At 39.2% G+C, this 19,645-nt stretch overlaps 1 protein-coding gene across 6 annotated transcripts in view; it reads right to left on the bottom strand.

The window, feature by feature from the left end:
• The window catches only part of asap1b (ArfGAP with SH3 domain, ankyrin repeat and PH domain 1b), a 100,048-nt gene that overhangs the window by 31,184 nt on the left and 49,219 nt on the right, over positions 1 to 19,645 (bottom strand). For 4 of the 6 annotated variants that reach the window (XM_037694468.1, XM_037694463.1, XM_037694465.1 and 1 more), the window contains exons 4-12: positions 16,334 to 16,408; positions 15,888 to 15,937; positions 15,660 to 15,789; positions 9,131 to 9,216; positions 5,827 to 5,902; positions 3,338 to 3,424; positions 2,810 to 2,818; positions 2,430 to 2,530; positions 1,938 to 2,007 (exon numbers count right to left, since the gene is read on the bottom strand). In XM_037694468.1, the coding sequence (XP_037550396.1) occupies positions 1,938 to 2,007; positions 2,430 to 2,530; positions 2,810 to 2,818; positions 3,338 to 3,424; positions 5,827 to 5,902; positions 9,131 to 9,216; positions 15,660 to 15,789; positions 15,888 to 15,937; positions 16,334 to 16,408 (684 nt within the window). The remainder of the gene's footprint in view (positions 1 to 1,937; positions 2,008 to 2,429; positions 2,531 to 2,809; positions 2,819 to 3,337; positions 3,425 to 5,826; positions 5,903 to 9,130; positions 9,217 to 15,659; positions 15,790 to 15,887; positions 15,938 to 16,333; positions 16,409 to 19,645) is intronic. The other 2 variants (XM_037694464.1, XM_037694467.1) reach the window with 1 other exon arrangement.

The following is a 19,645-nucleotide window of genomic DNA, read 5'->3' as shown; positions in this document are numbered from 1 at the left end:
CTACAAAAGGAATATAACCACAAAGTATGAGCACAAAAGCTTAAAACATCTGTGTTCTGTCTCTCAGAAGGTTTCCTACAAGCCTGTAAAAATGCTTTTGTCCCATTGAACTTAGGGATAAATTGTCATCTAATATTAAAAAGCTGGAATAATAATATAAATTTGAACACAAGCATAAGATGGTGCCTTAAAATTTATTGACAAAGACTGGATGAAATGACATATTTAGAGATTTTTAGAAAAAATATCCAAATTACTTGGACTGAATTTAATTTACAACAATAGTTTCCCCAAGTCCTTATCATTTTGTAGTCAACTTGCTATTGTTTAGTCTTTTCTGACTTTATGGGCTGTTAGTTCAGATAAGAGCAGTGACTGAACAACTAAAGAAAAATAGAAGACAGACAGCAGGAAGCTGTATACGCTGCAACATAATGAATCTTTGTTTAAACATGCATTATTTAGACTTAACTTTTACAAACTCTCTCCTAAAATGCTTCTAAAACCAACTGTTTTTCAGTCACCGTACTCTGCACTGCCAAATACCAAATGGTGGTAGGCGCTACGCATTCTGTCGACCCAAAAATGGCTCTACAGTTAAATAACAAAAGAAAATGATCACATAGAAGACGTTGAAGCCACCAGATGGTTGGTATTTTTACTCAATAAATAATTTGCATAATTGCTCTTGATAAATGCACCAAAGTTATTAAACACAGTTTCTGCAAACTGAGCTACACAAACTGTCACATAGATACCAGATAAACTACACACCTAAGAATCTGGACTTTAATGTACTGTAATAATGGGCCCAGTTGGCACATTCACGCAGAGCTTTGACTCCTGCCAGCGTCCAGGGCGAGGAACAAGTGGTGCACGTGCTAATGAAACGCTAACAAGCCGAGATGGGGCTTGGAGCTGCGCTGGCCTGCTGCCAACACGCCATGTTGGCTGAAGTCACCTCCAGTTCAGCTGCCACAAAGGCTAATAAAAAAACAAAACAAAGGTGCCAAACATCTCACACACTAAGTTACTGGATGATTACCACAAACTGTGGATGTTTATAGGTTAAAATATTTAATATTTTCCTTTAATTTCTAAAACAACTTCCTCTGAATTACTCGCGGCACACAGAAAAGACGTGTGGAGCAGCAGCTGCATGGATGCTCACATCATGCTCACAATCTCACGCTTAAAAAAAATTAAATAAAAAAAAATGCAAGCGTGGACAATAAAACAGCACAAGCTCACATTTAGTCAAAGTCATCATGCACCAGCAGAGCTTTCCATTTCTTTTGTGACTGCCTGAAAATAAGCAACCAGAGGGAACATGACTCAATGCTTGCCCTAAATCATAGAAGCAACAATAAATAAATAAAACATAAAGGAAAATGTTAGCTTATAAGCTCATCTAAATGTCAATGTATTTCTGGGAAGAAAGCACAGAAAGTAAGTGAGTCAACTACAAATTGGAAATACTTAATATCTGAAGCCCCTCAGTCCATTTAAATAAGCATTTAAATAAGAAATAATTTATTGACAGTGTGACAGATTTAATGTGAACTGAATGCAGAACTGGCCTCCTGCAGGCTGCAGAGGAAAGAAAAAAACACCCAGACTCGACTACGTCTCCTGCACAAGAGCGAGGACAATGCTGAAGATGTGCCAGCTTATACAGTACACACACACTCCATTAGAGATGAGTCACCGCTGCACAGCAGGAGGAGGGGGGGAATGGAGGGCATGGAGAAGAAAGGGAGGGAGTTACCATGGCAACCCATCTATGTCAATCCCACTGCCAGCTTCCAGATTGGAAAAGCCCAACAACATCCTCGCTGCATAATGTTCTCCCTCTGATCAGTCGCTGTTGAAGGGTTGGTGAGTTCATATGATTGTGTTAAGGAGGGTGTGTGCATGTGTGTGTTTTGTGCACTCACTGTGGCATGAGAGATGGTGAGGATCCCTCCCTTCACTGAGCACTGTCTCCTCTGCCACACCTTCCTCAGCCTGTGGGAGGACGCCCCACACATTAGCAAGAGGTTGTCGTGTCATATCTTCTTTGTCTGCCTTATAAATTTTAATGCTTCATGCATTAGAGCTGAGTTTTTTTTTTTTTTTAAAGAGCTGCACCGATTGCATGTCTTAGGTCAACCTTTGCAAAGATCCGACCTGCCAGTTTTGATTTAATATGCACAGTTGCTGGAGCAAATTAGCCTCTTAATGATGGTGGTTTTAAAGATTGGGGAAAAAATAATGTAAATTTAAAGAAGTTAGCTATAAATCTTTCACAAAGCAGAAAGAATAATATAACTTTTGGGTGCAGTCACCAGTCAAGCATGTCAAACATAATTCCAGTCATTTGCAGAGGAAAATGTGCGTTCTTAACTTTAAAAACAATATTTTTCATAAAGCCTGTGTTTGTGGCTTACCCATCACTCTTTTTCAGAAGGTAGCCTTTCTTCTCACTTCCAAACTCTTTGTTTCCTTGCAGCTGGTGCATACTGTAGCCACCCTGCTTACTCTGCGAGTCCTGAGAGAAGCCACACAATACAGACGCACAAAATTTAACAATAAACACATTTGCTGTAAAAAGAGCTCCATAAAAACATGCAACAACTGCTCACATACACTCGAAAATTGTATTTATACTAACACCAAGGTAAAGGGGCGCTTGTAAAGAATTAAAAATACAAAAAGAGTGCTAACAGGAATAATAATGCGACACACGGGGCATGCTCTGCAACAACCTAACACGATCAAAGCAGTCTACTTGTGAACCACAGCATGCTCAACATGCAGCCTCACTTACTCTTCTAGACTTGATTCCAGACAAGCAGAAGGCAAAAAGGAGGAGATAGAGGGGAGAGGTGTGAAAGATCTGGCTCGGGTGCACATAATGGGTGTGAAAAATGTGTTACTGACCATGTGTCAAACAAAATACAACGTGCTAACTTTCCAGAAGTTACAGAAAGTGTAAACTAAATGACAGTCTATGCCATTTCATGCAAGTGGACTGAGTAAAGAGAGCGTGGAAACAGCCCAGGCTGTTAAATAGAATTAGTTTTGATTTTAAAGTGAGTGTGACGACAAGAGTGAGTGGCTTTCCACTGAGCAGCCAGTGAGGCACAACACTGGTCACCAGCAAAGCCTACTACACACTGGCTACCAGCATGGTACAGCACTGGACACTCGCTCTGTGCTGCAGGAGACAAGCTCCAACGTGGTAGTGGCCAGAGTGAGAGGAAGCGTGCGGTGCAAAGTCAGAGCTGTTGTGGCTGTTTCTCGACCTATGTAGCTCAGTTTAAGTTTAATTTGGCTTCATGTGTGACGTGCATACCTCCTTCTGGTCCAGCTGGAGGGAGGACTTGATCAAATCTCGCAAAGCAGTCAGCTGCTTTTTCTCCTCATCCTGAGTTTGTTTAATCTGTGCAGAGAAAATGCGACTAATGAAATAACTTTTTGCAAACAAGGTTTCCCAAAGGATTGTGTAGCATATTTGTAGGTTTAACAATACACTGCATGTATTACGTGATCAGTGTAATTGATTGGAGACCCAAAACAAGGTTAAGGCTAGATTATCAGAAGACTAGACTCCAACTCATGAAGGAGCAGACAGAGACTGAGGGTTTTTGTAGTTTTGCTAGTGCCATATATTTAAAGGTGCTGGTCTTAAAATTAGAATATCATGAAAAAGTTGATTTATTTCAGTAATTCCATTCAAAAAGTGAAACTTTTATATTAAATTAATTCATTACACACAGACTGATATATTTCAAATGTTTATTTCTTTTAATGTTGATGATTATAACTAAAAATTAATGAAAACCCAAAATTCAGTATCTCAGAAAATTGGAATATTACTTAAGACCAAGTAAAAAAATGATTTTTTAGAAATGTTGGCCAACTGAAAAGTATGAACATGAAAAGTATGAGCATGTACAGCATCAATACTTAGTTGGGGCTCCTTTTGCCTGGATTACTGCAGCAACGCAGCGTGACATGGAGTCGATCAGTCTGTGGCACTGCTCAGGTGTTATGAGAGCCCAGGTTGCTCTGATAGTGGCCTTCAGCTCTTCTGAATTGTTGGGTCTGGTGTCACATCTTTCTCTTCACAATAACCCATAGATTTTCTATGAGGTTAAGGTCAGAAGAGTTTGCTGAACAATTAAGAACATGGATACCATGGTCCTTAAACCAGGTACTGGTAGCTTTGGCACTGTGTGCAGGTGCCAAGTCCTGTTGGAAAATGAAATCTGCATTTTCATAAAGTTGGTCAGCAGCTGGAAGCAAGAAGTGCTCTAAAACATCCGGGTAGACGACTACGTTCACCTTGGACCTCAGAAAATACTGTGGACCAACACCAGCAGATGACGTGGCATTACTGACTGTGGAAACTTGACACTGGACCTCAAGCAACATGGATTCTGTGCCTCTCCTCTCTTCCTCCAGACTCTGGGACCTTGATTTCCAAAGGAAATGCACAATTTACTTTCATCAGAGAACATAACTTTGGACCACTCAGCAGCAGTCCCAGGCGAGATGCTTCTGACGCTGTCTCTTGTTCAAGAGTGGCTTGACACAAGGAATGCGACAGCTGAAACCCATGTCTTGCATACGTCAGTGCGTGGTGGTTCTTGAAGCACTGACTCCAGCTGCAGTGCACTCTTCGTGAATCTCCCCCACATTTTGGAATGGGTTTTGTTTCACCATCCTCTCCAGGGTACAGTTATCCCTATTGTTTGTAATAATAATAATAATAATAAAAACTTTTATTTATAATGCACTTTACATTCACAGTGAATCTCAAAGTGCTTTTGTACACTTTTTTATACCACATCTTTTCCTTCCCTTTGCCTCTCTATTAATGTGCTTGGACACAGAGCTCTGTGAACAGCCAGCCTCTTCAGCAATGACCTTTTGTGTCTTGCCCTCCTTTTGCGAGGTGTCAATGGTCGTCTTCTGGACATCTGTCAAGTCAGCTGTCTTCCACATGATTGTGTAGCCTACAGAACTAGACTGAGAGACCATTTAAAGGCCTTTGCAGGTGTTTTGAGTTAATTAGCTGATTAGAGTGTGCCACCAGGTGTCTTCAATATTGAACATTTTCACAATATTCTAATTTTCTGAGATACTGAATTTGGGTTTTTCATAAGTTGTCAGTTATAATCATCAACATTAAAAGAAATAAACATTTGAAATATATCCAAAAAAAGTTCAATCTGGTCCTCTGGACATTCAAAAAAATGTTTTTTTTTTTGTTTTGTTTTTTTTTTCTACCTGGATTATTGAGCATGCATCAGGATATTTGAAATATATCAGTCTGTGTGTAATGAATGAATATAATATACAAGTTTCACTTTTTGAATGGAATTACTGAAATAAATAAACTTTTTCATGATATTCTCATTTTATGGCAGGCACCTGTACTGTGCATTTAATATTCTCAACAATATATTTACAATAACCAGTGAAATTTTATCTGAATGACCATTCATCGCCATTCTTGTGAGATTATCTACTCACTTCATTAGAAGTATCGCAAGATCTTAAACTGTGAAAACCATTGCAGAGGCAGAACGGACCAAGAGGAGATGGGGACTTAGACTTAGGATTTAACACCTGGGTTACAACTGCATAATGCAGCACACAATAACAACCAAAGCAAATGAAAAGGCAAAGATGATGAGGAGTGAAAATAAAGCGACTACCTGAAAATGAGAACTTTATCAAACTGTACACTGACGCAGGTTTAGGAGTAAAAAAATATCAGACCATATTGAGCAAAAAAATAAAAACTAAAAAAACTAAATGAGAAAAGTTATTTACATTGTAGAGGTCAGCTGCCAGCTTCTCAATGTACTGCTTCAGCTTATCTGCTGTCTTCAAGCCATCTTGGAAGAAACTGGGGAAAAAGACACATGTGAACTACAACATTCAAACACAGATCAGCCATTTACAGGAAGTATCACATGTGCTGCAGTACGATCCTGTTGGCCTTTCTAAAGGTCAACCACACACAAAAAAAAATGAGACTGGTTTGTTTGATGCACAGCTCAGCTTGACTTTGGTACCTTTAGCTTTTAGGACTGAATTCAGATCTGGCCAGCCCTATGGCAAATTTGCAGAGGCGTTTAGCACATCCCGAAATCCATTATAGATCTGTCAGCAACACACACCTCGATGAAGCTCTACAGCAGCAAATCACTACTAATAACCTCCTCCTTCAGTCTTCTTGGAACGTACATTCCCTTCCTCTTCTCATTACTTTCTCGGCTGCATCGTGTTCGACTCGTTTTCTTTCAATCACTGCATTGGTGATCCCATATCTCTTCTCCCACTCTACCTAGATCTGCTCGTCAAGCTCTGCTTAAGTGTCAAAATGTACAGTTTAAGCTGTTTTTTGACAGACAAGGGTTCGTCCTTGATGTTATGCACATTTAACAATAATAAACACTTTCAGTACCTTTTGTCACTTTTGTTGTACATGCTAAGGAACATATTACAACAATATAGGACTGAATCAGGTCGTAACCTCTACTACCTGTATTGTTTTAGTGGGATAAGAAGTGCCACGATGCGTTAGCGTTCCCCAGAGCAAACATCTAAATATCATCTTGACCACCAATAAGGAGAGAGCAGTGCATTATCCTCTGGAAGCTACTTCAGTTATATGAAAGAGGACAGATGTTCCAACAGAGCACAGATATTTAGAAAATATGCAAGAAAATTGTTGTGGCTAAAGGTAGAAGCTTTTTACAGTATTTTAAGAAAAAACAGCAGAGTACATGAAGCCATAAAAGTGCATGATGAGGAGGTGTATGTGTGGAATAAAGATAAATAAATGACCAGGAGCACTCTGAATAACAGAAAGCAACAGTTCATGGAAATTAATGATGCTGTTACATTTTGTTTAGCCAAGGTTTTGAAGCCTTTTCCAAATGGTGTTTATGTGTAGACGGTCATATAAATAAATTTAAAAAGAAAGAAAATATCCCTCTTTTGATAGCATTAGGATGATGGGGGACATAATTTTATCTCCAGTTGATTTTGTAAGTTTGCAAACTTACAAAGCAACAAATTGTCTCTAGTGCAGTGGGTTCATTTTTAACTAAAACTAGATTTCCTGGCTGATGCTTGGTAACTCGAAACTCCGCTTGCTTCACAGATCTTTAAGGATTCAAGGTTCTTTATTTGTCATACACACCACATGTGGTAGGTGGAACGAAATTGTGTACACAGGGTCCCAGTTACAACCAACAACAGTATTAAAATGTAAAAGAAAAACTGTAATAAAATATGAACTTGAGACTGAGGTCTGGAGACTGATTAGGTCACTCCATGATCTTAAACATGCGTCTTTAATCGCTCATTTGTTGACTTCGTTATAGTCATGCTAGAAGACCCATGTATGAATCTGGCTGAGAAAAGGTTCTTTTTCAAATTTTTACTGCCATCAGGTCATCAACAAGTTTCTAAAATTGTGTTAATCTATTTGTTGAGGAGGAGGCAGGTCCGACCAGCCCGTTTAAAGAGGTTTAAAAAGTTGCGTTAAGCTCAGATGGACACCTGTCACCGGTCGCACGCGTCCGCTAACTCGCCGGTTGAAATAGACTTGCGACCTGTCCAGGGTGTACCCCACCTTTCGCACAGTGACTGCTGGACAAGGGCACCAGCGACCTCCACTACCCAAAAAGGAAGAAGTGGTTAAAGATAATGGATGGATGTTTTGTATGTTAATATCCGGACTTGTTAATAAAAATAAATCTTATAGCTTCCTTTCATTACATTTTTAAAACTATCATGTCAAACTGATTTACTTACAAAAGCAGTAAAAGCTTAATTTAAAAAAAAGTCTTTTTTTTTCGGGTTTGGGCCTCTAATTACTGGTTATTCGTTGGGTCCAGGTAGGGCTCAGAAAACAAAATTACGGGCTCTGATTTATTAGGCCCGAATGCAACTTTACCCACTAGGTAAGATCATGCATGGAGCTCCAGACCACGATAGTCAGACATTTTGCTGATAATCCTGCAGCCCATTCCAGCCTCGTACTGAATACTATCTCATCTCAGACATCCTTTGACAGGATTTTCATCTTGCTAATAGTGGTGGAGAGGTTGGGATGGAAGAAACAGATTCTGTGTACAGGTGGGCTTTATACACATCAGTTGACCTTAGGAATGTTTGACTGTAATGTGTGTGCTACAGAGGGATTAAAATGAAATTACCACAAAAATTAGACTTTTCATGTCATTGTAAACAAACTTGTCAGATCAGAAGGGGATTAATTTTGCCGTCAGTGTAAATGCTGCTTCCTGTAAGCTTCAAAAACAAAACGTCCAGTGGATTTTTTGTTATATTATTATAAATAACTTTACAGTACCACATTTCGTGGAAATGCTGTGATATATTTTAAGGCTATATCCCTCATTTCGAGCAAAAAAGCAGCAAATATTTCTCAAAAGCAACTAAGGAAGTGAGGAAACGCACACACCTGTAAGTACCCAGATGATTAATAGTCAACTCACGTTCCATCTCAATGCACATAAGCCAGTTTAACTAAGATAATTTGAAACTACGTTACAATAATCACGCTTGATCAACACCAGTAATAGCAAACACATGATAATGTTTTGCATCTGCGCGTTTTGTAATTGAGAACACAAATTTTCTTTCTTCTCGAGCTTTGAGCAGTTGCACACTTTCCTCAGCTCTCCATCCGGTGCCCTAATGTTTCTAATCCATCATAGCTGCAGCCTTTCTATCCGTCAAGACCCAGGATGAAGAGATTAGCGGGGAAGTGTATTGTTTTGTCCCAGTGTTGTGACAGGACGTAGCAACGCTGGAAGAAAATCTGTCATTCTGTCACAGCTGCGGTTCTGGCGAGGAGAGCACCCGCTTTATTTACCCACCAAACCCAGTCTTTATGACGACCTGTGCAGATTTATGAGAGCTGTGCAACCGAGCAACTCAAGATCTGTGGATCATACGGGAGAAAATTGACATCAAACTACTGCGAAGGAGGGGAGAGGCAGCACTTTTCTTTCTATGGCACGTTGTGAAATATTTCTTCGTGAGTTCACGGCAAAGCTGTGTTGCACATTCGGGTTAGGGAGACTATGGTGGTACTTACTTGCACTGTGCGTGGTAATACTTAATCAGGTTCTGCAGGAGGTCTACTCCTTTCTTGGTCTTGATCTCATTTACTTTGATCAGATACTGCAAAGAGAGAAGAAAGGTTCAATCGAGGGTAAAATTCAGGGCATGTTAAAAGGATTTTTAGCGTGTAAGGACAAATATATAAGCAGCACATTTACACAGACAAAGAATAATATGAACACACTGCATTATGGTAGTCACATCTAAGTGTACATGTGATTCATGAAACATTTGCTGTATAGGTGAGCACTTTGTTGAGGCTTCAAACACAAACAAAAAGTCCCATCCCTCTGCCTTGGTTTAAACTAATTTCAAAGCAGTGACTTGAAAAGAAGGAGCTGTTTGGTGTGTAGTACCAGTCTGTGTGTCTGAGGAATCGAGACAAACTTCTTCAGACGGCGCTCCCACCAAACAAACAAAAGATAATCTTCTGCTAATCTTACAGCAAGTCAGTCTGCACAGATTTAGTCACAGCTAAGATAGACCAATTTTAACCCAGCAAAGTTTGGTGCCTGTATATAGTTTTTGTTTTCTCCTCATGTGTGTGGATGTAGGCCTGTCACGATAAAAAATTTTGCTGGGCGATTAATTGTCTCAGAAATTATTGCGATAAACGATAAAATTTTGACAATAATTAGCAATTATTGTCAAATTTAAGAAGAAATGTTGGTTAATTTGTTTTGAGTGTAGTACCGTTTTTCGACCACCGGATGGCAGTTTAAGACTGTTTGAACTAAAAGGATGGCTAGGGAGGGAGCGAGCAGCGTGTCTCTTTAAGAAAAATGAAAGGGAGGCCCCTTGATGTGACATAGGCTGTCTCTCCTTCCTGTTTTTCAGTTCTCAAAATGGCGGACGCTGGGTGTGGTTTGAGCTATTTAGCATAGCATTTTTCACACAAAGCGTTTAATAAAAATAAGCAAACAAACAAGGTCTCAGCTTCTTGTTGCAGAGAAAAACAACTTTTTACACAAAGGCACGGGTTTCAACCGTGAATTTTGGAGCTTCGACAAGACGGACGTTTTTTTCCCTGAGGTCGGCCTGTTAGATTAGCTCGTAGCTTAGCTTCTCAGCTTAGCTACTTTTAATGATCCAAAACGTGATTTTGGACAGTTAAAACACATTTTAAAGAAGAAAGGGAGGGTCAGTGAAGAGCACCAGCGTTGAGCCTTTTGTCATCCAGTGTCTTCAGTAGAAAGAGAGACATGAAAAAACGATAAAGCCGATAAATGCAAATGAGGTTGATAATTTTCATTTATCATGCGATATTGCGACAGGTCTATGTGGATGCATGCATGTTAACGCACGAGTAAATGCGTCACACGTGTAGTCTTTTTGTCTGCCTGACAGAGCTTGTTGGACAGAAGATTAGCCACATTTTGTCTAAAGCTTGAGTGGGTTCAGTGTTATTGGAGAGTGCCGCCACATGCGAGACCTTTTGTGTGAATGAGCGTTCACATTCACTCTGCTGCAGAGCACAATGCAGCCCGCTGAGCCCGGCCTTTCCTCACGCCTCCACCAGCAGCGTGGGGTGGAGGAAAAAAAAGGGTGAGCGAGTGAGAGCGTCGGGTAATCTGGTGATTGAGTAACACGGAGAGGGAGTGCGAGAGAGGCAGAGTGCACACAACGGAGAGAAATGAGGTTAAGTGGGATGAACAGATTGTACCACTGACTGCAGCACACACAACAAGAGCCACACTGATATATCCGTCATTAACGACTGTTGATTTAGGAAATGTCTGGTGTTGTTGTTGATTTTTTTTTTAATCGGCTGCAACATTAACACATTAACAAAATGATTCAAAATACAGACAAATAATACAAATCTCCCACGACATGAGGAAAGTAGGTCAAACGTAACATTAATAGCCAGACTGAACAAAATTATAAACAAAAACATAAATCTTCTTAAACATGATGTTTATCACATTTCACGCACAATTCTGTGAATCTAAATTTGCATTTAGGCTGACACAATCAGAGATAAATAATCGATTAAAACAGAAAGTGACATAGAGTTTAACTAACGCGAGAAATTAAGTTTTCTCGTTACAAAAAGTGAAGTTATGCAAGAAATGTTTGAAAGCCATAAAGGGTTTGAAACTTAAAATTTTGCCTCATAAACAGCAAGAAGCTTTGTAGACAAAGTTTTATGAATTCTTACAAAGCAAGCAGTCAGAAGAGAAACAAGTGGTCAGAACCAGACAGCTGATTTTTTTCCTCAGAGAACACGGCAGTTCAAATAGTTTATTAAGAGAAAATATTCAAAATTTAAAACCAAATCTTGACCTGAAGAAGCCAACGAGAAGAGGAAGTGCTGATGTGATGTGGGTGCTACACTTGTGTTTGGTATCAGGCAAAAACCACTGGAGGTGGGCTGCAAAACTAGATAACGTAGAAAACTGCTGGGTAGATTTACTGAAATTATGCAAAAACTATGGTAAATCTGTTTTAAAAGCTTCAATAATATTTTCTAAGAGTTTATTTAAAAAAAAAAAAAAAAGATGCAGAGGAGTCGGTGTTGAATCGGCAAACAAAAATCACAAGAGGAAGCCTCAATTATTATCCGAGCCTCACCAAATAAAAACTAAATTAATGGTAAATTAAAATATGAAAGCATCAATAAAAGATGATTTTAGCAGTTTTGCAGATTTTTTATCTACTTAATGAAGAATAGTATGACTTCAAATCGTTCGTAAAACAGGAAGGAAGGCTTATTATCCCTCCTCTTACTACAATGAATGTGGTACTTTGCTATAAGTACGACTATATTTAAGGCTTCAGAGAAAGCTGAGCTTCAGTTATCCACATAAAGTAAAATGTCATCAGCATGAAAAGAAGGAATGTTAAGTTTGAGATTAATCCAGTTTCTGATGTCTAACCAAAGACTTGTACTGACATGAAAAAATAAAAATTGCTCGAGGGATTCATCTTCTGATTTACAAAAGACACACAAATCAACATCAAATTTAAATATTTCAAGTAACATGGCTACAAGATATATCTTATTTATTATTTTTAAATAATTTTCCTTCACATTTGACAAATTTAGAATGAGCAGAAGTCATTATGGTTTTATGATTTATACTGGGAGGTTTCTTGAAGGAATCTTTGTTATAATCAGTAAATCCTTTGTCGCAAACATTCATTGATAATCTTATTGCATTTGAAGTCAACTAAGTTACACTCATTTAGGTTTAATTTGGGCATCAAATCGTCACCTTTGAATATATAATATTTAATTGAATCAGTTGTTGGTCAGGCCACTTCTTGTTGTGCCATTAGCTCTAAAATAGTTACTGAATCAAGTGTTTACTTCCATCCATCCGTGGGGGTAGCAGCCTAAGTAGGGAGGACCAGACTTCCCTCTCCCCAGCCACTTGGACCAGCTCCTCCAGGGGAATCCCAAGGTGTTCCAAGTGTTTACTTATGTAGGTAAAACTAGATGTTAAACTGTTAAAATAAACCAGAATGCAGGAAATTGCATCTACTTTATTCAAAAATTTTTTGGGGAGGACCCCCAGATCCCCCCCCATCAGTGTGTCCCCCCCCCCTCCACACACACACACACACACACACACACACGTTATAAATGCTTCTGACTCCAGTGGCCAACACGTTACTAAACAAGTACACATATGGTGTCATATGGTGTTCAAAGCGCGTTCAACTTAATTCAGTCTTGATGATTTGTGTCAATGAACATTTGGAGTTTATATATAAAAATACACTTGATAGTTAGAATTTTAAGTATATTTACTGTATATTGTGGTAATTTATTCTGTATTTTGCCAGATTATGGTGATTCTGATGGGGCCCTTGAAGATTGTTGCCCAGGGTACAGCGAAATGTTAATTCGGCCCTGGTTATAGCTGACTCTTCAGAAACACAACTCTTGCCATCTTGTTTGTAACTTCTGCAAGTCTCATGAAGTAATAAACTTGCAGGTTTAAATTTGCAGCTAAACAAAACAACCCCCCCAAAAAATGTTTTTATCAACACAGTTAATTTAAGTAAAACATCTCAAAACATTGACAACACCAACAAAGCCAATCAGTATCACAAAAGCAAAACATATATATTTAAATTATAATTTCATAACAGATGAAACATAAATCATAACTGGTGAAATTCATTTTTAGTCCGGTTCCTGATGTCTCCTATTTAGAAAACTAGTGATACTTTGTGTGTTCACATGATAAAAATCTAGATTAAGCAGACTTGTAAAGATATTAACACGACTACAGCATTTTCTCCACCACTGTTTGCAATCTTCACCTTCTTATTTAGTAAAAAAAAAAAATTAAAAAGCAGTCATAAAATCTGACTCATCATGCTCTAAAAATCAGGCAAAAAAATATATGGGGAAGAAAATACTCTGAGAAGCAGACAAGGTCAGCCATTGTACAAAGGGGATACAGAGTTTTCTTGTGATTTATCCAGAAAACCACAAGTAATGCAGCTAACATTATGTAATCCAAGAAAAAGTAAAATCCGACCAGGATAAAACAGTGAGCGAGGCGTAGGCGTCACCGCCCACCACCACAGAGGATTTTGGCAAAGCGGAATGAGCTTCAACAGTTTGTTCTGATTCTCGTGGGCACACGGCTCACATTTGTTTTACACTTAATCCTTGCTGTCCCCTTTCTTCAAGTTCAGCCTTTTTGTGCACCAGAGTGACAACATAATTACAGGCTTACAGAACGAGGTGGACGTCTGAAAACTCTTAAAGACAATAAGTTTAAACTTTTTAGTAAAAATGTTATTATTTGATCTAACGTTTCAACAAAGAAGAATCCGTCCAGAGGACCTGACTCAACCTTGTTAGATTTATCTACCTGGATTATTGAGCATGCATCACAACACTTTACTATATATTTTTTGTTGATCCTTTTGTTTCAGATTTTATCTTTTGTCATTAAATCAGTTAAGAGACACAGACTGGTGATTACATACTTGTCTCCTAAACTATAGCAGGTATGATTTGCTGCTACATGTGCCACAGCTTTTACTCAAACTATTACAATCGCCCAAGAGAGATCAGCCAACTTAATCCTAAATCTAACAGCCAGACATAAACCAGTTTTCTATTTTAAGTGTTTAAAAAAATCAGTCAACACCACTGTACTGTACCCAGCACAGAATGGTGCCTCTCTTCTTCCACCTATCGCAACCAGCTGTCAGGGAATCCCCAAACCTTTTCCTCCCATTAAAAACAACAGTCATCTATTTGTATGGTTTTCCAATTGCAATAAATACATAAATAAATAGTCATGTCAAAATAACCTGAAATATTTGTCTCATCGCTTTTTGAAGGTGTTGCTGTTTTCAAATAAAAACCTGAAACAAGTGAAAAGTTAGGATGCAAAACTTTAAAAATTGCAAGATTTTAATAAGCAGAAACCCCCAAATCCTGAAGTTCAAGCATTAAATTGGCAAAGTGCTGAAAATATGTCATTTTTGATGGTAAGAAACTTTTGTGCAAGTGCAATATGGCCTAAAAAGAACAATATGTGTTTGGCATTTTTAACAAGAACAATAAAGACTTTTATTGTGACTTTGTGAACTTTTTTGTTCCAGCCATGATGCACTTTTCACTAAATCCTTTAATTCCATTATGAAAAAGCAATAAACATAGTGCTACATCTTTATACTGAATTAATTTAAAACAAAATATTTTAAACGTTCTTAAATAAATCTCACGCAGTAATAGGATAACATGACAAGTCGTAGAAATAACATATACAATAGTCCCTCGCTACATCGCGGTTCGTTTATCGCGGACTCGCTCTATCGCAGTTCTTCAAAATAAGATTGGACATGACACACAATTGGCTGATTGATGGATGAGCCGCACGATCAGCATGGAATTTTTATTTCAAATAAATTTTAAATTATTTATTCCTGTGTGCAGACTTCACTACAGGAGAAGCTTCCTCCTGTAGCGTGTCATGATTTCTGCTCTGCAGTGGCGAAGTGGGCGTGGCCAAGGGCAGATGGCAGAGAGCTGAAATCATGACATGCTGTGCTCTTTTAGAGCATTTAGAGTTTAGAAACATTGTTTAGAATGTTGCAAGAGTGTGAAAAGAGGTTAAAATGCCTTTATATATATATATATATATATAAACTACTACTTACTACTTGTACTACTGTTCCTACTTTGTGGTTTTTCCACTTATTGCAGGGCTTCAGGGTATTCGATAAACGAAGGACTACTGTACTACATTATAACTAATTGATAAAATAGATATTGATGTTTTGAATCTCTTTAGTTTACATGTAATGTTTAAGAAACTCTAAAAGCCAAGCAACTTAGACTAACAGGAAGCAGACGTCAAGGAATTGCTTAAATGTAAAAAATTAGTCTATTCAGTTTGAAACTGAGATAAATATTTGCAACAAAAACTCTTTAACAGCATGTCAAAATATGTCTTGCCATTCCGCTTGAAATGCATTTGCACTTTTTCAGATGACTGCATGTTAATTCTGGGTGTAAAAATACTCACCTCGCACATCTGGAGTTGAAACAAGCGTCGTTCCTTCTCCATCTCCTCGGCGATCTCAGCCCCAGTGATTTCAGTACGGATCATCCCGTGCTGCTTGGCGTGCTCTCGCTTCTCCTTCTCTATCTTTGTACTGACACAAAAGAGAGGGGGGGTCATCTTTTTAAAACATTTTGATGTTTAGGACATTGTGGATGCACATGGATAGTCAATTTATTTTCGTCCACTTACAACTTGGCTTCGTAGTCCTTCCATGCTTTGTCAAAAGGCTTCTTTATGTCCTGCAGAGACACAGAAACACAAGAGTCAGCTAACTTCAAAGAGGTCAGTCTGAGGACAGAGCTATTTGCGGACTTGGATCACCACTTGAGGCCCAGAAAATGACTTGTTCTGTTCATGATTCTCGGCCTGAAGGCCAGGTCAGCGACCACGCCCCTTCTTGTACCTTCAACATGAAGAGTTCATGAGCCAGTTACTCGCCTCAAGCCCAACACAAAGGCAGTGTTTACTTCTGAGAGATTTACAGTTCAGAAGGAGAATTTATTCAACTCCCCCAGTCATTCTTTGCACTCTATCACAGACACAGAAGTTTAGAGATGGATAGAGACATGCTGACTATGCATGTGTTCCCAAACGGGGGGGGTATAGTGAGCAAGAACAGAAACAGTAAATCTCACCCCTTTCACGCCTTTCAAATCTCCCTTCAGCAGCGAGTCCAGGGTGAAGATCACGTTGTGGCTGAGGCTCTGGAGCTGAAAGAGGACAGATAGGAGAAATATTGTTCAACCAGGCAGAGAAACATTGTTAACATGTCATAACTGTCTGAGGCAAATTGACAAATCCAAGTCAAATCACACAGAGTGAAAAAACTCAACACAAATACAACCATCACATGCTTCTGCAGAAAGTGTTGAAATGATCCTTGATAGAAACTTAATTTCTATTAAAATAAAAAATGAAATTATTGCCGAGCTTCTTTTCTGGATAGCTGATGAGTTAATGTTTACTCTTCTTTCTGACTAGAGATCGCTGCGTAGCATAAGAAGAGAAACAAATCAGACCAAGAAGTCAAGTCAAATTTATTTATATAGCGCGTTTAAAACAGTAACTGTTATCAAAGTACAAACTGTTAGCAAAGTGCAAACCGTTAGCAAAGTGCAAGAACTAGGAGATGATTCTAAATACAAAGATGCCAGATGACCGAAGCTTGCCACCCCCACACAAAACACAAGAAGCTAGTGGTCTGTTGAGCACAGCTGAGGTTTCATTGTGAGGTGGCAGAGACATGTTAAAAAGGGAAGGATCATGTGGTGCAACAGATATACTTAAAATGGAAGGTAGACATTCACTAATGAAAACTTTAATCCCAATACTTTGTATAGAGATAATGTGATGTAAACTCTGTTGCTACAGAGTAGATAACATTGTTGAAAACACTGTTTTAAATCTTAAGTAATTGCAAAAGCACCACATATTTAATGTTTTTTTTTTTTTTAAATCACATCCATCTGAAAAGCTTTTACCAACTGTTCTTAAAGTTAACCATGAAACTGCAATTTTCGTCATTTCCCTACTCACGTAGGACCACAGTTCATATTGTCGACCAGAAATATTTCTGAATAAATACATACGCTGGCCAAATGATAAAACTGAACTGGAACTTTGGGTAAAAATTAGCATTCCTCAAATATAAAGCAGCGTTTTTGTCATTTCATATATGAAAAACTATTTTTTGTTATGGATAAGATTAGGAATGAGATCATCAGAGGTACAGCACAGATTGAACAACTGGGAGATACAGTTAGAGAGACCAGACTGAGATGGTTTGGACATGTCCAGAGGAGGGACAGTGGGTATATTGGTCAAAGGATGTTAGAAATGCAGCTGCCAGGAAAAAGACAAAGAGAAGATATATGGATGAAATTAGAGAGGACATGGAGGTAGTTGGAGGTGAGGACAGAGGATGCAGAGGACAGAGTGAGATGGAGGAGGGTGACTCACTGTGGTGACCCCTGAAGAGAGAAAAGATGAAAGAAGAAGATGCAAAAAACTAAATTAATCAACACTTCTCTTGTCCAGATGAGGGTTACTGAAGATTTAGCAGCCATACCACCTGAGAAATTGACCTGTGGTACATTATGTTGTTATTGATCCAGTATCATTTAAGGAGATTAAACATCTTGTGACAAGGAAGAAAGGGAACTCTCACAAGACTGAGCTATTCTCTCACATCTTGCCTTAAAACATGGGACTCTAATGAGGGGCGTAACACTGCAGTGACTATCACTAAACCCTGCAGTCTTTCTGTCAGTTTCTCTGTAGATGCCAAACCAAGAAATAATGCAGATCGATAGAATGAGCTCAATAATGTTGTGGTAAAAAGTGGTGGGGATGGAGAGGGAATTCCTCCCGCTCTTTGTTTGATGGGCTTTATTTTTATGTCTATATGATGTAGAGGGTCCAGGAGACATGTTCAGTAATGTAAACCTCTAAAACAAGGGTGTCAAACTCTCTTGCAAAAAGGGGCCAAATTAAAATATTTTTCAAACTAAGGGCCAATTTCAGGATCTACATTAACTCAACTCAGATACCCAACATCTTTTCTTGGTTACAAGTTCCTCAACAAGAGTTTGACTGGTCTCACTTAATGTTCTCTGTTGTGCTTTCAACATCATATCAAAGATTATTGAAAAATTTCAAGAGATAGAAGTAATTTTCATTTCACATATCATCTTCGGGGCCAGATAAGATGTCAATGAGGGCCACATTTGGCCCACGGGCCTTGAGTTTGACATATATATGCTCTAAACACTGTGTGCTACACTCTCCACAGAGGAGCTGCTGATGTGCAGGAGTGAGGTCATCTCACAAAAATATTCCACCTCAGCTGTTTAATCATTTTTATTGATATGCATCTCCTGTTTAGGAGTTGATTTGTGCTGAAATGAGCTGTGCAGTCATGTCAGCAGAGTGAAGAGCCAACAATTTGGTAAAAATGACTTGAACTCTTCTACCTACAGTGAATGTTTCAGTTAAAATGAGTTATGAATAGATGTCATGCATACCATGTCTCATTTTCATAAATTCTTCAGTTCTTTGGAAGTAAATATGTCAGTTGCCTGTTAAATGTTTCACTCTGCTCACCTGTAACTGAATGTTTGGTTCCCTTTCGGTCGGTACACTCGGTACAACACATTAGTATGGGGATTGCGCCCTCGCGAGACCAACCTGAAGAAGTTTCTTTCAACACGCCCGTCAAGGCAAATGAGACTGCTGCATATACCGGAGGCCCCGCCCTCCTGGCCTATAAATATGCAGCCAGGTCTCATTTCCCTAATCATTTTGCACTTCACCTCGCTTTAACCTGATTGCAGGTCCCCTGTATGTGACTCATCTGTCCGACTGGAGGTGAGCTCGCTCCCTACCTAGGGCGTCACTACAAGGTTCTGATCCTGCTTACTGCCCGTTTAGCCCAGCTAACGATCACCTTTTCCGCTTGCTGTTTTTTCTAGCCTGTTTAGCTTGCTAACGGGTCTGATCACTCTTCCCCTTTTAGCCTTACAGCTAAGGAGGAAAAGTCTAGAACAGCACAGCTAACTTTCTGCCTGTTTAGCTTGCTAACCGGTAGAAGTTTACTCTCCTTCTCTGTCGCTAACATGGCGCCGGAAAAGAGCAAGAGAAAAATCAAAGCCTCTAGCAAAGCTAGCAAGGCAAGAAGCCCAGGTTCACGTCCGTGTCCAAGCGCATGTGGATTTTTTCTTTCGGAAGCGGACACCCACGAAGCTTGCCCGGTGTGTCTCGGCATGTTGCATGCTAAGGCGGCACTTGCTAACCCGGAGTCATGTGCGCATTGTAGCCGACTCCGAAAATCGACCCTGGAGAAGCGCATGGAATTCCTGACAAAAACGTTAGGAAATTCAACCCCAGCAAGAGACCCGCTGTTGTCTGAGGCTCTCAGACCGACCACGGAGCTGGAGTCTGATGAGATG

This window comes from Nematolebias whitei, chromosome 20, assembly GCF_014905685.2.
Source record: "Nematolebias whitei isolate Nwh7 chromosome 20, NemWhi1, whole genome shotgun sequence".
Lineage (NCBI taxonomy): Eukaryota > Metazoa > Chordata > Actinopteri > Cyprinodontiformes > Rivulidae > Nematolebias > Nematolebias whitei.
This window is presented reverse-complemented; position numbering and strand designations above follow the sequence as displayed.